This window comes from Carlito syrichta, unplaced genomic scaffold (assembly GCF_000164805.1).
Source record: "Carlito syrichta isolate Samal-C Ts95f unplaced genomic scaffold, Tarsius_syrichta-2.0.1 Scaffold310650, whole genome shotgun sequence".
Lineage (NCBI taxonomy): Eukaryota > Metazoa > Chordata > Mammalia > Primates > Tarsiidae > Carlito > Carlito syrichta.
In genome coordinates this window covers 204927-221886 of record NW_007254746.1, presented here as the reverse complement: position 1 = coordinate 221886, position 16960 = coordinate 204927, and the positions used below count along the sequence as shown (strand labels likewise).

At 37.3% G+C, this 16960-nt stretch overlaps 1 protein-coding gene across 1 annotated transcript; it reads right to left on the bottom strand.

Annotated features, from left to right (window-relative positions):
• Positions 1-6703: 6703 nt before the first annotated feature.
• IL21 (interleukin 21) lies at positions 6704-14280 on the bottom strand. The gene is made up of 5 exons (XM_008068387.1): positions 14057-14280; positions 13915-13950; positions 9254-9409; positions 6931-7008; positions 6704-6834 (listed from the first exon to the last, which is right to left on the bottom strand). The coding sequence occupies exons 1-5, from the start codon at positions 14222-14224 to the stop codon at positions 6811-6813; spliced, it is 462 nt and encodes a 153-aa protein (XP_008066578.1). The 5' UTR covers positions 14225-14280; the 3' UTR covers positions 6704-6810.
• Positions 14281-16960: the final 2680 nt, after the last annotated feature.

The window sequence follows — 16960 nt, the reverse complement described above, 5'->3', positions numbered from 1 at the left end:
CTAGGCAATATAAACCAGAAATTGTCTTTAGAAAAAACATTTTTGGTAAATTTTTAGTAATAAGATGTGGGGGAGGATGTTTCCATTTTTATCTTCCAAATTTAGACTACTGAAGACCGTTTTAAAAAATAAAGATGAGGTGTGGCTACGTCTGGTAAGAGATTGGAAAAGGTTTGCAGAAGGTACAAAGATACAAGATACTGAGAGATGAGTGAGAGATGAGAGCAGAGTCCATCGATTTTTTCTACAGATAGTTAATGAGGTTTTTTTTCTGTGTTCAAAGTATAGTTCTAAATGCCAGATAAATAGCAGTGAACAAAAAAGAAAAAGTTCTTGTCTATATGAAACTTACACTCTAGTGGAGAATAGAGACAATAAACACATGAATTGTTAAAATATATATGTCAAGAGTGGTAAGTGCTATGAAGAAAAATAAAGCAGATGCATTTGGAGTGATAGTGAAAGAATTTAAAATAGGGTGGAGGTCAGTGAAGACCTGGTGGAGAAGATGACAGTTGAGCAAGAGCATGAAGGAGGTGAGGCATGAAGGAAGTGAGGGATTGGATCACATGGACATTTGACAAAAAAGGAACATTCCAAACAGAACAAAGACTGCAAATGCCTTTGGTGGGAGTGTTCCTGGAATGTAAGAGAAAGGAAAGAATACCAGTGTGGCTGGAGTTGAGTAAGAAGAGTGAAAATGAGGTTCAAGAGGTAAGGGATGGGAGAGATGCCACCAAATAGCCCTTGTTGTAGGATACAGACTTGTTGTAGGATACAGACTTGCCCTAAATGTTATGGAAACTCTTGGAGGCTTTTGAGCTGAGGGAAGATATACTCCAATTGTTTTTTTAAAGGGATCACTCAACTTGCTTTGTTGTAAATAGATTTTGATGCAGGCAATGTCAAAAGCAGGAAAATTATTTGAGAAGGTATTACAATAATCTGAGTGAGAGACTGTTGTGGCCCCAACAAAGTGGAAGCTGGAGGTAGTCCAAAGTGATTGGATTCTAGAGATATTTTGAGAAGAGTTGACTGGCTTTGGTGAGAACATGTAAGAGAGGGATGTCAAGGAGGATGTTAATAATAAATCCTATGTTTTGTGTTTAGTTCAATTCAGTTTTGCAAATTCTTTTCTTCTATATGTAATTTACTATGTATGAGGCACTGTGTAAGCAAGATGCAGTTCCTTCTGTCAAGAGGTTTATGTTCCAGGAAAGAAAAACAGACATAAATCAATAAATTTGCATACACCATATTACGTCTATCAATCAAAGTATGCTTAAGTTCTGAAAGCAGGAAGGGGTTAACAATGTCACAAATATAAAGTAAGATGGTGATGGAAAGCCTTCCGGAGGAGATGATGACTAAGTTGAATATTGACAGACATCTGAGAGTTTTCTGAGCATTAGAAGGGGCTGGAGTAATAATATTCTAAGGAAAGTTCATTGCAAGTACAAAGGCAAAGAAGAATGAAACAACATGGTGTGTTTAGAAAACAAGAGCAGACTGGATTAATTAGAATGTGAAGAACAAGGTGAAGAGAAGCTGGGAGCTGGGTGGAACAGAGGATAAAAGATCTTACACCCTGTTTCAGGCCTGGGCTTTGTTCTAAAGGACAGCCAGTACAAGATTTTACATAAGGGAAACTTGCGATCACACTTACGTTTTATAAAATATCACTGTGGTGGCCATGCAGAAGTAGAGTGGAGAGAATAGAAGATAAAAGACTAGAAACCCAACTGATAGCTATTTCAACCATTGCAATAAGAGCTGAGAGCCTGAATTAAAATAATGGCAGAGGGAGAGGAAAATAAAGAATTTGAAAGATAGAATAAACAAGGCCCAGTGACCACTGGTTAGAGTGAGTGAGGAAGAAGCCAGAGTCTGAGAGGCTGGGAGGATGTACTTTCATCAATGAATGATAGAGAACTCTTGAAAAAGAGAAAGTCATGAAAGTGGAGGAAAGTGATGAGATCAATTTTGGCATGTTAGCTGAATGTGGTGGTACATGCCTGTAATCTCAGATACTTGGGAGACTGAGGCAGAAGCATCGCCTGAGCCCAGGAGCTTGAGGCTGCAGTGAGCTATGATTGCATTTCAGCCTGGGTGACAGAGTGAGACTCTATCTCTAAAAACAAAACACAGGATTGCCTGAGCCTGCAGGTTCAAGACCCACCTGGGCAACTTGTCGAGACCTCATCTCTACAATAAATCAAAAATTAACCGGGCGTGGCAGCACGCGCCTGTAGTTCCAGCTACTTGGAAGGCTGAGGCGGAAGGATCGCTGGAGCCCATCAGGTCAAGGCTGTGGTGGCCAGGAGCGTGCCACTGCACTCCAGTCTGGGTGACAGAGTGAGACTCCAACTCAAAAACAAAACAAAACAAAACAAAACACAAACAATTTTGGCATGTTGACGTGAAAAGCCTGGGAGATAAAGGTGGAAATCTCAAGAAGAGTAGAATGCATAGCCCTGGGAATTATCAGAGAGATCTAGATTTTACCTATAGATTTAGGGGTCAATAACATGGAGGGGACATTGAATAAATACAGCAGGAACACATTTGACTGTCCAGGAGGAAGGCTTAAAGTGAAAGGTAGCCTAGAACAGAATCCTCAGAAACATCACTTTTTTAATTATTATTATTAAATAGACACAGACTCTCCAGTCTGGTTGTCAACTCTTGGGCTCAAGTAATCCGCCTTGGCTTTCCAAAGTACTGGAATTGCAGGTGTGAGCGACTGTGCCTGGTGGGGAGCATCAACTACTAAGGAGAGGGCACAGAAAGTTAACCAGCAGTTGACCCTGAGACTGTGTGCTCAGAGAGGTAAGACAACAGCCAGACAAAAAGGAGGCTCCAAAGTCAGAGGGGAAAAGGAGGGGTGGTAAAGAGTAGTTAAAGCCATAAGATCAAGTAAGATAGGGACTTAGAAACTTTCATGACTTGGTAATTAGGAGTTAACTGTTGACCAAAAACAGGGCAAGTCTAGTGATAGAATGGTAAGGTGTGGGATGGGTAGCAATCAGATTTTAGTGGTTTGATGAGTAGATAGGAGGTGAGAGAGTGTAGACACATGCATAGACTATTCTTTCAATGAACTTGCTGTGGATATACAAATTCCTTTCTTCTACAGTAGATGAGGCCATGCTGGAGCTAACTGGGGGCAGGGGTAGGTGGCGGGGGTAGGGATCTCTTATTTGAAGCTGTGGCAGATCTTGAAAGCAAGTGAGTGTTCAAAGCTGAGAGTGAAGTAGGAAAGAGACTCTAGTAACCAAGATTAGGAAGCTTAAAAGGGTCCCCAAAGGTGAGAGGCTAGAGTCAAGGTCTGAAGCTTGATTAGGGCATCAAGGGTAAGAAAGCTCAGGGAGTTTGTAGGCAGGTGAGGAAGAAGAATGAGCAGGGAAGGAGGTGGTGAGTGCTGCTGGGCCTGTGGCTCAAGGGACTGATCATAGGTCTAGGCTCCATGAGAGAGGGAGGAAAACCAAAACTGACAGAATGGGGCAGGGTAGAGGTCTGGCTTCAGGGTCTCAGGACAGATGCTGTAGAAGTGGGGCAGTTTGAAAGCTGAAAGACTAGTAGGTGGTGGTTTTATATAGGTACACATTACAGAGAGAGAGGTGGTCCCAGGTAATAAAGCTATGACTGAGGGAGTGCGCCATGGGATGGAATAAAAAGATACTTAGAACTGAGGAGGTTAGGGTTCTGGGAAGCTGCAATGTTGGTGGAATACTCTCTATGAGCACTGAAGTCACTCAGGATGATGGCAGAAGTTGAATGTGAGGGAAAGGACATGGAGGAGTGGCCAGGAGGTGGCAATCATTAGTAAGAAGAAGAGGCATCAGAAAAGCTAGTGAGGATAAACGTGAATGTAGGGGATTTTTGTGCCAGAGTGTACATGCAAAGGTGGCAGCGGGCATTTGAGAAGCATGTCTCTAACTCCTCCTGAACCTACCACACATGTAGGAAGACTACAAAGAAAGTGGTATCCTTGTAGTAGGGAAAGGAAGTAGGCATTTTATTTTAATGAAAGCAGGTAAGGAGAGAAGACTATCTTTAACACATACATGTAAAAACTATATGCTCCCCAAAACAAGGATTATATTTTATTTTATGCTAAGACAGTTGAATTAAGGGTTTCCAGGGAATCACAAGAGACAGTTGCATAAGTGGGTCGTATTTAATATGATCAGGTCTTAAATAAGCCATAAAACATGAACATTTAAAACCAAATATATAATAAATAATTATTAAGTTATAAAGTACATAGTTAATATAAAACTAAATTCTCAGATGCAAATGTAAATATAACAGAGCAATAATATAGAATAATAATGCTATAATTTTATATGTGTCCAAAGAGAGAAGACACTTTCAGCTAAAGTAATAAAAATAATAATTTATTTTTCCTGAACTCCCATGACTTACAGCAATATTTTCCTCCTTCCTTTCTTTTTTCTTTTCTTCCTTCCTCCCTCCCTCCCTCCCTTCCTTCCTTCCTTCCTTCCTTCCTTCCTTCCTTCCTTCCTTCCTTCCACCTTTCTCTTTTCTTGGAACATTTTATTTGTTCCTACAGTGAGTGTTACTACAAATTCTATTGAAATAATATTGAGCGATTGAACATCAGATTCAGTGGAAAGTTCTACTCAGAATTATGATCAGATGGTCCTGTAAGAGTACCCAGAACTTGAGAGACTCGTGGACATATAAAGTTCCAAAGAAGATAGAGTAGACCTTAGTGATTAAGTCCAGCAACCTCATTCTACAGATAAGGAAATGGAAACTCAAAAAGTTTAAGCAAGTGACCATGATTTCACAGCCAAAAATATTTCATGTCTTCTGTTCTGTATTACTGTTCATAAGTGAACAGTGGTATTTATAGATTATCCTTATATTCCTTTTAAGAACTGGCTAAATCTTGAACACAGAGGAGTGAAGATGGAGATGGTTTAAGTGTCACTGTTTATTCTGATGCATTGCTTTTCCTGGGGTGCTGATGGAATCTTTACCTGAGTTTCTAAATGTTTAGTGAAGGCTCTTAGCCAATGCCCCATTAAATTATTTTTACTTTTAAGATAGAGACCTTGATCAAAAGGATTAGAATAGAGATTCTTAACAATAAACATGCCAAAATAAATACATTATTTTAAATATAAAAATTGCAATATCAAAAAAGTCAGCAGCTATAAAGCCAGAAACAAGAAATATCTACTCCATCTTCCCATCATGTTTGTGCCTGCTTTCACCTTTTATCCCAACCACCTGGGCTGGCATATTTAACACTTAGGCAGACTTTAGATGCATATTATCATCATTAGCCACATTATTCCTTTGTAGTAGCATATTTTAACATTTTAAAACAGAGTACCTTGTTCTGATAATAAAACATTTCATTAAGATTTGATTAAACAATTGATTCTCAATGTATCATTTAGAACTATAAGTATAGAACTATATTTGTTTAAAACAAATATAGAACTATATTTGTTTTAAAACCACTTTTAAGGAGATATTTTTTCTTCTCAGAGCATAAAGCATTTCCATCCCACATCCTCTTGCACACTCATAGTCATTTTAACAATAAGAGATCCTCAAATAGCTTATACTGTTCTAATAAATATTTTATTTTTCTAGAGTTGTTTATTTCATATTTAAGCAAACTATGCTGCAATTGATATGAAATGGCAGTTAGAGTAGGTGGCTTGTTTTTACTATCTAAGAATGAAAGATTGGAATGTGTGTGCAAAAGTCTGTTTTCAACTTGGACAGGAATCCTGAGCTCTTTATTTGTCTCCTGATTTTGAAGTCATATAGGTGGTTGAATTTGTCTTATCCAAAGTATGGAAACGCAATGTGTCTAAAATGCTAGCATGTTTTGAAATTTCATCACGCCAGAAGTTTCATTTAAAAAAAAAGAAAGGAAAGAAGAAATAAGGGGACAGACGTTTGGAGTTATCTTGCTCATTATACAATTATAACAGTTTGAAAAGAGAGCTACCCAACTGTTTAAATTCTGTTTGGTTCTGGAAGACTACCTGATGTATGTCCCTCTATAGTTTTTAACTGCCCTTTCCACAGGCTTAAAATGTTAGCTTATAAGGGGACTAGGGACTGGAGGAAAGTAACATTAAATGCTCTTCTTAATACTCTATTACCACCTAAGAAAAAAGACTAAGAATCTATTCCATAGATACATTCATATCTATAGTATTTAAATACTTTGATAAAGATGACTTTTTGTGGCCACCTGGTATCTTCTGTTGAATAAATAAATGACATATGTCAGACATTCTGAGTTAAAAAACAAACTCTTCAGATATGTTTTTAAACACTCAGTTTTCAGTTCCTTAGAATAATAAAGACTTCAAATTTTCATTTTGATTCTATGTTTCTATATTTTTAACTCAAAGAAAGGTATACACCTTCTAAGTTATTACCTTAATAATAGACCTTATTTTTGTGAAAATCAAGATCAAGGTTAATATAAGATCAGTAAATTTCCAAACTCTATATTTGATTAAAAATTTTAACCTTCTCCTCCAACCAAGCAATGTCAAACTTGAGCAGTGAGATACAGCAAAAACTTCAGAAGTCATAGAAATCAATAACATAGGAAATCAGACTATTGCATAGTAACTTTGGGGAAATAATCCTGACTTTGCACACTTATCTGAGGTTTTCTCTCATCACTAATAAACTGTATTCCTCCACTTGGTATACCAGGAAGTGAGTTTCACTGCTATATTAGAGTATGTGCTATAGTGTCCAGCTTCAAGTGAGGTCCTCAGGACTCTTCATGTCCCATGTGTTCTAGGATAGATGTTGATGAATCATCTGTGGAAATAGTATACCATGAGTAACCTAAACATAAGAAACAATCTAGCTAGGTAAAGTTGAAGTGGAAGATCAAACATAATTTAAGGTATATACCTTTTGGAGAAGTGATTTTAGTCTTTCTAGGAATTCTTTGGGTGGTTTTTTCTCATAAGAATCACAGGAAGGGCATGTCTAGAAGTCAACAGAAAAGTAACATTTTTCTTTATAATTTTTTTCTACTTTATAGAAAATGTTCATTTAAAATTTATTTTTTCCCATTAAAGACATAGATCATATTCACTGAAAAACATTTGAGAAGTACATAAAATTGTTCAGTAAGTAACAGTGAAAAAAAACCACAGTAATAACCACTGTATTGTTTTGATGTGTATTCTCCCAGTGTTTTTTAAAACGTTGCATTTATGTGATTTATACTAGTTGGTAGTCTGCCTTATTTTTACATTTAATATATCACAGGCATTTCCTGGGTATTAAATAATCTTTAAAAATATGATATATAATAATTTCTTTGTAGTCCAGCATAGGATGAAGCTATTACTATTTTTGGACACATAGGTTGCTTCTTACTTTTCACTTTTGTAAACAATACTGCAAAGAACATCTCTAATTAATTTTCATATATATCTTTGCTTATTTGATAAATTCCTAGAAGTAGGAATTAAGCTAGGTGTGGTAGCACACGCCTATAGTTCCAGCTATTTGGGAAGTTGAAGCCAAAGGAGTTCAAGCCCAGGAGGTCAAGGTTGTGCTGCACCAACATTGTGCCACTGCACTCCAGCCTGGATGACACAGTGAGATCTTGACTAAAAAAAAAAAAAAATTGAGGAATGAAATATTTTAAGTTTTTTGGTATGTTGTAAAACAGCTATACCTTTTTTAACTTACAGTATTCTTACCATTATTGAGTACTGTTAAAATTCTAATTATAAAAAATATAATTTCCTTGTTTTAATTTGCATGTATTTGATTACTAGGGAGATTGAACAATTTTTCATATATATTTTACCTGCTTACATTTTAAAACATTTCTTGATTTATATTGTTTATCTTTATTCCTGTTGAGATATTAAGCCATCAAGCCTTTGCTTGGTAGTTAGCATTCAATGCCTGTGTGATGTTGAACTACTGTTCACTGAGAAATAGTAGATACAAGTTCTGATTCTCATTCTGACACTATCTGTGGAACTTAGGGCAAATCACTTAACCCCTTTGGTAGGTCTCACTTTCCTTAGTTGTCAAATGAAGGTGCTTAGCTGGATGGTTCTAAGTTCAGAGCTAAAGCTACCATTCCACGAATCTTTGATACTAATTTTCAAAAACATAGGAAAGTTGGCAGAGGAATATTTTTTACATGATAACCTGGTCAAACAATCAAAGGAAATAAGAATCATTTTGATATTATAATTAAGATTTTATTTGAATCACAAGTGGAATTTTTTGGGGTAGGAAGAACTGATAAAAATTTAGAGTAATTTATTTATGTGTTTTTCCACTGGTTTTGATTAATGCTTGAATTACTCATGTTCTTGAATATCTTCACTGCTTATGAGTTGGCATATACAAGAGGGTCTCAGCATCCCAAAAAACTAGGGACCATTAAAATTTCCCAGCCAAATAATGGAGTCTACCTAATTAAGTTCAATACTGACTCTTCTATTGTACAGGGCAGTAGTATTCTTTTTTTTTTGTTTTTTGAGTTGGAGTCTCACTCTGTTATCCAGACTGGAGTGCAGTGGCCGCTCCCGGCCACCGCAGCCTCGACCTGCTGGGCTCCTGCGATCCTTCCGCCTCAGCCTTCCAAGTAGCCGAAACTACAGGCGTGTGCTACCACGCCCGGCTGATTTTTTGATTTATTGTAGAGATGAGGTCTTGCTGCCCAGGCGGGTCTCGAACCCGCGGGCTCAGGCAATCCACTCACCTCAGCCTCCCAAAGGTGCGGGATTACAGGCTGAGCCACCGAACCCGGCTGGCAGTAGTTTCTTTAAGGGAAAAAGGCAAAGCTTAAAATTTATCCTGGGCTCTTGTAGGCTATCTCTTTTCTTGTTGGCAAACTAGGATCTAGCTTCTGTTAATAAGAGTGCAAGTTATATATGACCATGCAATGAGAAGAAAACATTTCTTAACTCCTAAACCACATTTGGATTCTCCGCTAATGACTTTCTCATCCTTAGACTCTATATTAACTTATTCCAGCCACCAGGGACTACGAGCAAATTATAACTGGTTTTCTAGACACTTTCAAATCTGTGGACTTAAAAATGTGATCCTACTTCTGAAAACACACCATGTATGATAAGGTGTAACTGGAAGGAAGGAAGGCACCAGAGGCTCTGACTACAAATGTATGTGCATTTATATAGTGCGATAGAAATAGTTAATGTGTACAAATAAGATAGATGACAAATGGCAATCTTACTAGTATGTGATTCTGTCTTCTCTTTGCTTTTGTGGAAGGTAGTTTTCTCTTCAGCTGTTTAGTTAATAACTTGATTGTCTTTTCATTGTCTCCTGTATTTGCTGGCTTTAATGGGGCCTTCTGAAAACATGAAAAAGCTGACCACTCACAGTGTCTCTGAAAGAGATATAATTTATATATATGTTAATGAAAGTTATTCAGGAAGTAAAAAATGACTCTCCCAATCCTGTTTCTACCTCTACCGCAGTGTCTTGAATCACATTTGTTTCTGCAGACTAGTGAGATATGGTTTTCCTCTTACTTACTTTTTGGGATGAAGAGATGGGGTTACTTGCAGGTATGTTTCCCCTTATTTTAGAAGAAGGGATATTTCTCTGTCTCACAGAGAAGAGAGAACGGAACTTCACATTTTCACAGTTCTTTATTCCTAATGCAATACTGAGGGTCATTTTGAGGTCTGGTAGGTGGACAGGATATTTGTGTTTGTAAGGGAGTGTTAGCTGGAACACATTTGCTGAATTATGAGAATCTAAAAGTTACACTGACCAATGGCAGCATTGGTTAAATTATGCTATAGTCTAAGAATATTTTTCACTTGTTTACAGTTTCTCTCTGCAATATATACAGGCATATCTATCAGTGACATGTCTTGAGCAGCATTTTATTCTACCCAAGCAGCAGGCACAGTATCGTGTTGCTAGTGAATGATCAATATATATTTGTCAATAGATGAGGTAAAGGAGTTAAAACCCTGCCTTTGGAGAAAGGAAGTGTATACCTACCTCTGATGGCAAATTCCAATATTTAAGTATCAATACTCTTGCTATAGACCATGCATTACTTTTCCAAAATCTGATTCACACTCTCGGGTCGGTTAGAGTAAGATTCTGCCTGAATCAATCAGTCAAGGAACAGAATTTGAGACTTGCCCAACCAACAGGAAGCAACATGATTTCTTAGAAGGTAAGAGTAATGTCTTAGAGAATGGAGAAGTAGACAAAACAAGCAACAAAACCTTGTCTCTTGGTTTGGCAAAATAACTAGTAACTAGTGAATAAGCCAAAATCTTAGTAATCAAATGAGGGGAAATGAAATTTATTGGAAGAACAAAATTTATCATACTTGTTGAAGCCACTTTAATGCTGATCCAAGCACATTAAAGTAGTTTACTTGTATCAGAAGTTTACTTGCATCAAAATTACTTTTTTCTTTCAGCAAATGGGTGTGTATCATGCTGTTTTGTCCCTAAACTGCTGTGTCTTCATTGCACTAATGTGTACAGAAGCCACTACCTTATAACCAGAAATTTCAGTCCTTCCCAATCCCTGCAAGGGCAAGCCTGTACATGACAGTATTACTTGAATCTCATAGACAATCAGCTGAAAATAGCATCTAGCCTGCTTTGCATTTTCCAACCCCTATGCTTACCCAATATGAATTTTGATTAATAACATGCATCTTTAAGACACAAACCCATCAGATTTGCTTTGCATACATAGCCACAAGATGAGAACTCGCTTATCTGGTTTCCTTATTTCAGGGCAGATTGCCTCTCATAAGGGCAAGGTGGTGCTCTTTCCATATGTTTGCCAAAATGCTTATTTAATAGAAACTATTTATAAATGTTAATTATAGCACTTTTTTTTCCTTGAAAACCACATGTTCATGTTTGTTGAAGTTTTTTCTTTTCTCTTCTTTTTGACCACAACCGGCTTAACTTACTGGAAAAAAATAACATTCATATTTAAAGAGGTAAATTTTCCAGCTGAAACTGAAAACACTAACTGCTTCATCGGTGATGATCTGAGAAACCAGCATTTCTCACAGAGGCTCATTTTGCTGAGTTAACATTTGTGTGTATGTTGAAAGAAAATTAGGTTCCAAAGAAGTAGAGGGGCCCTACCAAATGAACTCCCTTGAGATGATATTGCCAGGACTGGTTAAGACCAGTGATCAAAGCTTTTACAACTGAAAACTTTTAAGAGGCATCTGTATACTGACGCCCATGTTGATGGCACTGTGTTATCTCCTCCTTGCTTACCTGCATTAATAGACAATGGTGTTTTGTGTTGCTCTGCAAGCGGCAGAGCTGTCTCTGGCAATGTGTGATCCAGGACCAATAACTGCTGGAATTGGCTTTAGATGCACATCAAAGGCATCCTCAAAGAGGAAAAGATGTGGAGGAGCTGTCCCCACTAGCTGCCTCAAGAGTGTTTTGAGAAAGGGAGTGAAGAGATGAACCTTGATTTTGGCAACCTCAGGTGCCCTGTCACTCAGGAGTTTGCAAGATGGCCCAAGTGCATGTTTAGCATCCTCTGAGAGCAAAGCCATTGTTTTTCTTTGCTGTGCCTGGGTGACAGCAGACTCTGAAGGTGAGGCTTTGTTTCCCTCATCCTTTAACATGTGAGAACATGAGGAGTTTTTTGTTCCTTCATTAGTTTTGTAGACTAGAGGGGGCAATAATGAAGTTAAAAGCAAGAATTAATAAATCACTCCTGTCTTAGTCAAGGAGCAAGTCAGGTGCTACTTTTACAAGGAGACACACTTGGTTTCACTGTTTTGCTGCTAAAAATTTGACAATATTTACCTCCTTAAGGTCTTTTTTAAAATAATGTTTTTAGAGATAGGGTCTCTCTATGTTGTTCTGCCAGGTCTCAAACTCCTGGCCTCAAACCATCCTCTTGTCTCGGCCTTCCAAAGTACTAGGATCATAGGCCCAGCCAAAGCCTATTTTTACTCTACTTACATTTTTTTTCTTTTGCAAAGAAAGCTCTGGCTATTCATACTAGGAAGTCTTGCTAACTGGGCAAGATTACCTTTGTCCTATATACAAACTAGGTTTTTAATCAGAGTTTGTCAACAGTGGCGCTATTGGCATTTGGGGCTAGATAATTTTTTGTTTTCAGGTCTGTCTTGTGCATTATAGAATGTTTAGAAACATACCTGGCCTCTACCTACTAAGTGACAGAAGCACCCCCATCCCTACCTCCAACTGTGACAACCAACATTTTCTCCAGTCAATGCCAATGTTTTCTGGGGGGCATAAATCACTGCCAGTTGAGAACCATTGGTTATATGATTAGGCAGAAAGAAAGAGAAAGAAAGAAGATGCCTGGTGAGGTCGATTAGAGATCTTAGATAATCACTATATACATGCAACATTTAACTGGTTTTATTTTCATTTAACTTTTTAATCTTTTCACATTTCCAGCTTTGATTTCTTGCTTTGACCTTGCTTTGATGCTAGCCCCAAAAAACTTGATATGCATCATATATGACCTTGAACTATTTTCTTCCTTCCTGCATTTGCCTGCTAGTGTAGCTTAAAGATCTAAGTTACACCATTACCCACTTGTATCATAGCTAGCATTTCTCGATCAGATTATCAGGTAGATACAGTATCACTGAGACAAAATGCTTTCATTATGATGTAAGATAAAAATATCTTTCATTAACAAAATCATATAAAGGAACTACCCATTTGGTCAACTCAAGTTAGGAAATGAGATATACTTCTTATTTTGCACATGATAGCTAGGAAACTCTGGAAAGACCTCTACCCACAGCAGTTAAACAAAGTACATGAGATTCTGAAAATGTGTGCTTTGATTATTAAGCACATTAAGAAATATTCTCACTTATTGGAAAAAAAGTCTTTCCAATAAGCTGAATGTGCTACTTTCACTTTAGATACTGCTTATTAGAAAAAGATCTAACAAATGAGAGTGGTTGGTTGAACGCTAGTGTATTTTAAAGAAAAGCAATAGTTATGACTCTTTCACTTTCTAAACTTTTACACATAATCATTTACAATAATTGTTTTCTTTGCCATGCATCCTCATAAGTCCCCCCCTTTGTAGTATCCTAATTACTGGCAGCACTTTTATAGATATTCTAATTAATGCATTTAAAGGTCTGTGGCAATGAAAACAATTCCCCAATTGCATTTATACTCTCAGGGTGCCAGACCAGAAGACCAGATCAAGAAGTTACTGGAGAAAAAGATCAGCGGACAGCACTCTTGAACTATATGCCAGGTCTCTTCTTCCTGGGACTCTTACGGATTTAAGAGACGAGATGAGTACTGAAAGTGATTCTTTCAAAAGACCTCACGGAAGGCTAAAGGCAAGACTCACTGAGGCCAAGGTATATGTAAATTATATTTAAAAGGAGGACTTGATTTCTACATTACTATTCCCCATGCTGTCTCAGTAATTTAATTCTTTCCTTTTTTGGTCTGTTATTAAGAGATGAATTCTGTTTCTTGTGGCCTTGATTTCTTAAATAGGATAACAAACAGGGATTCAGAGCTTTATAACCAGTTTCTTAAAATGTAATTAGTTATTTATTTCTCAGAAAATTATCAGAGTATATATTCATTTTCTAGTTTTATTATTCTTTCTCAACAACACTACTCAGGAGTACTCAGAGATTCTTGAAAATAAATATTTTATAAGAAATGTAGTATAGTATTGTATTGGTTGGTTTGTGGGCAAATCAATGAATATTTGATCAAAGAGAAATTGATATTTTACCAATTATCAAACCCCTAAATTCATTGATATTCAGTGTATTCCTAACTAATCTTGCTAATGCCTTTCTTAATTTATTTTAAAACTTATATCAGATATATGTTCAGAAATAAATTCAACTGGCCTTACCTTTGCATCTTCTGGAGCTGGCAGCAATTCAGGGTCCTAGAGCAAAAAAAAATTTGTTCTGAGTTATTTTTATGTCAGATCCTCCTTTTATATTAATTGAAAAAATATTATTTAAATTTTGTTGTGACAAGCATGATCTTACCAAATCATTCACGTAATTTATCAGCTGATCAACGATATCTATAAGCTGACGCATTCTAATCAGGAGGCGATCTTGGCCTTGGGAATTTGATTTATGGGCCAATGTCCCCAAGAAGATGACCATCAAACACATGAATATCCTCTCCATCGTGCCAGGACTGGATCTCATAAGTACCAACAGCAGAGCAAGACCTTGGTCTCGCTTTCACCTCAGCTTGACTGAGAACAGGTGTCAGTAGAGCTACCTATTTATTTATCCTTCAGGGAGAGTTAAAGCCCTCCCATTGCAACCTGGAAATCTTTGTAAAATGGATGAATGTGAGTAACTCTTTTTTCTTTTCCACTGGCTAGGTATACGTGTGTATGTGCTAATGTGTGGGGGCAGGGATTGTTGGAGTCAATGAAATGTGCCCCATCTGCATCTTTGACAGGAAAAAGAGAGAAATGGGTGAATTCCAATTTTCAACATAAATCAAGAAGGGTGTATAGCAAACAATAGGTGCTACAAGACTTCAAAGAAGTAAACAAAAACACTTTGATCTCTCTCTCTCTTTTTTTTTTTTTTTTGGTCTCCCCTGGCATCTTACCTGTTCTCTCTGATGGTCATAAGGGCACTTTGATAAAGAGTAATGTGGCAATATGTACTTTCATGCAGGACTTTAAAAAATGATAATAACTATGTTCATTGATGGAAATAATATTCTATCATAAAGGCAGGAGGAGAGACTACATTTCAGAAAATTTTAAATAAAGGGCATATCTTCTAAATTAGCAAGAATATCTTGAGTTCTTATCAAGTTTGAAGGACTTAAAATAGAATTTGCTTCCAACTCTTCACCAAAGCATCTTTAACTAGTATTAATGCTGGCTTCTGACACAATATTTAACAATCTGATTTATAAATGTTATAAATGATTCTAAGGTACTCTATGGAAAATGCATCTCTCCCAATCAATATCTCATTTTACCATCATTAAATAAATTATTTAATGTCCATCTTTTTCTATATAATGCATCAATTAAATAAATGAAAATTGGTAATACCCATTCTTGTCCAAAAAAAAAAATCCCAAACAGCAAAATAAAAAAATGCATAAATGATTTGTTTTCTCTTAGAGTAGTGGTGTTGATTTCTGTTAGATACTATTTACTCTGGGTATGAGCAACACTTTTCTTACTGCATCTATTACCAGGTAGAGGTTAATAAAAGACTCACAGTCCAGAAATGGTTTTATCAACCTTCTTTCTTCTATTTCCTTTGTCTTCGTGGTTCTTTACCTACTTAAGGAAATTGAATATGATATTCTAACCAGGATTAGTCTTGTAGCACAGTTAGTTAGGACTTACAAATAAAACTTTTGACTATAGATTTTATTCATTCATTCATTTATATCATGACATACTTTACTGGAACATCATACTTTATTCCAGAATGTTATGTAGCCAAGATAAATTGGAGTTTGGACTTGATTTGCTCTGAAGTTTGACTGCAATCTTTTGAATACAGAATACATATTCAAGAGTATACAGGTTTGATCTTATATAATAGATAATAATTCTTGCAATATGACCAATAATTCTTCCCTATAATCATTCAATTCTGTAGGGGAAGGTTTGTGTGAGCTCATGAATGCATATGGACTAAGGGTTGCCACTTGGTACCTCTACATTGCCTGCATGGTCTTTCTACAAGCTTTCTTTCTTTCTTTATCTATCTATCTATCTTTATTAATTTTTTTTGAGTTAGCATCTCACTCTGTTGCCCAGGTTGGAGTGTAGTGGCATGATCACAGCTCAAACTACAGCCTCAGTCTCCTGGACTCAAGCAATCCTTCTGCCTCAGCTTCTGAGTAACTGGGGCTACAGGCAGGCACCACCATGCCTGACTAAATTTTTTTTATTTTTTGTAGAGACAAAGCCAGGCTAGTCTATAACTCTTGGTCTCAAGCATTGCTCCCATCTTGACCTCCCAAAGTGTTGGGATTACAGGCTGAGCCACTGAGCCTGGCCCCCATCTATCTATGTAGATGTGCATTTCCTTGAAGACACTAACCACAGTGGTTAAGAGGTCAATTTCTAAAGCAAAGTGCTTCAGTTCAACTCCAGACCCTAACAATTAGTAACACATATGATCCTGAGTATGTTGTTACAAAAAGAAGATCAATATAGAATCTAATTATAGGGTTATGATGAGGCTTAAATGAGACATTCCAAGCAAAAGAGCTACGTACAGCACATGATAAAAGCCCAGGAGGGTTACATGCTGATCATAGGTGAGAATGGAGAGGAGAACTTGGAGAAGCCTAGGGAGGCTAAACTGACCCACAGAAGGAAGAAAATGGACAGGGTGCTGTTCAGTCAAAATACATGGGTGGCTGTACTGGTGGGGAAAAAAAAGATGAAAGTCTTTCATATTGCTTGAGAGAACCACTGCTCTCAGTCCTGGAGTGCCTCACTACTATGCTAGATACCCTAGTCCCTCCCTAAGTCCTCCCAACCCTCTTCATAATCCATCAACCAGCACATCAGGGTTCTCAGGGTCCTTCTTCAGCATTATGACCTGAGACCTTTCTGAAAGTTAGAATTCCTGCCTTAACTGGCTTATCAGTTGATAAGCATTTTGAATATCACCCTTGGTGAGGTATACTGACTGATGGCCCCACAAAGGTGTCCAAGTCCTAATCCCTGGAACCTGTGAATATGTTACATTACATGACAAGAGGAACTTTGCAGTTATGATTAAATCAAGGATTCTGAGATGAGGGAGATTATTCTAGATTAGCCCAGGGCAATCACAACAGTCCTTTCAAGAAGAAGGCGGGAGGGTCAAAGCCAAAGAAGGAGCTGTGACAACAGAAGCATAGGGTGTAAGGATGTGGGGCCAGAAGCCGAGGAATGCATGAGG

Coding starts and splice junctions, on each gene's coding strand:
- IL21 (XM_008068387.1), bottom strand. CDS start 14,224: ATGAGATCCAGTCCTGGCACGATGGAGAGGATATTCATGTGTTTGATG. Junction 13,951..14,056: donor TAAATTACGTGAATGATTTG/GTAAGATCATGC, acceptor TTTTTGCTCTAG/GACCCTGAATTGCTGCCAGC. Junction 9,410..13,914: donor CAGCTCCAGAAGATGCAAAG/GTAAGGCCAGTT, acceptor TATCTCTTTCAG/AGACACTGTGAGTGGTCAGC.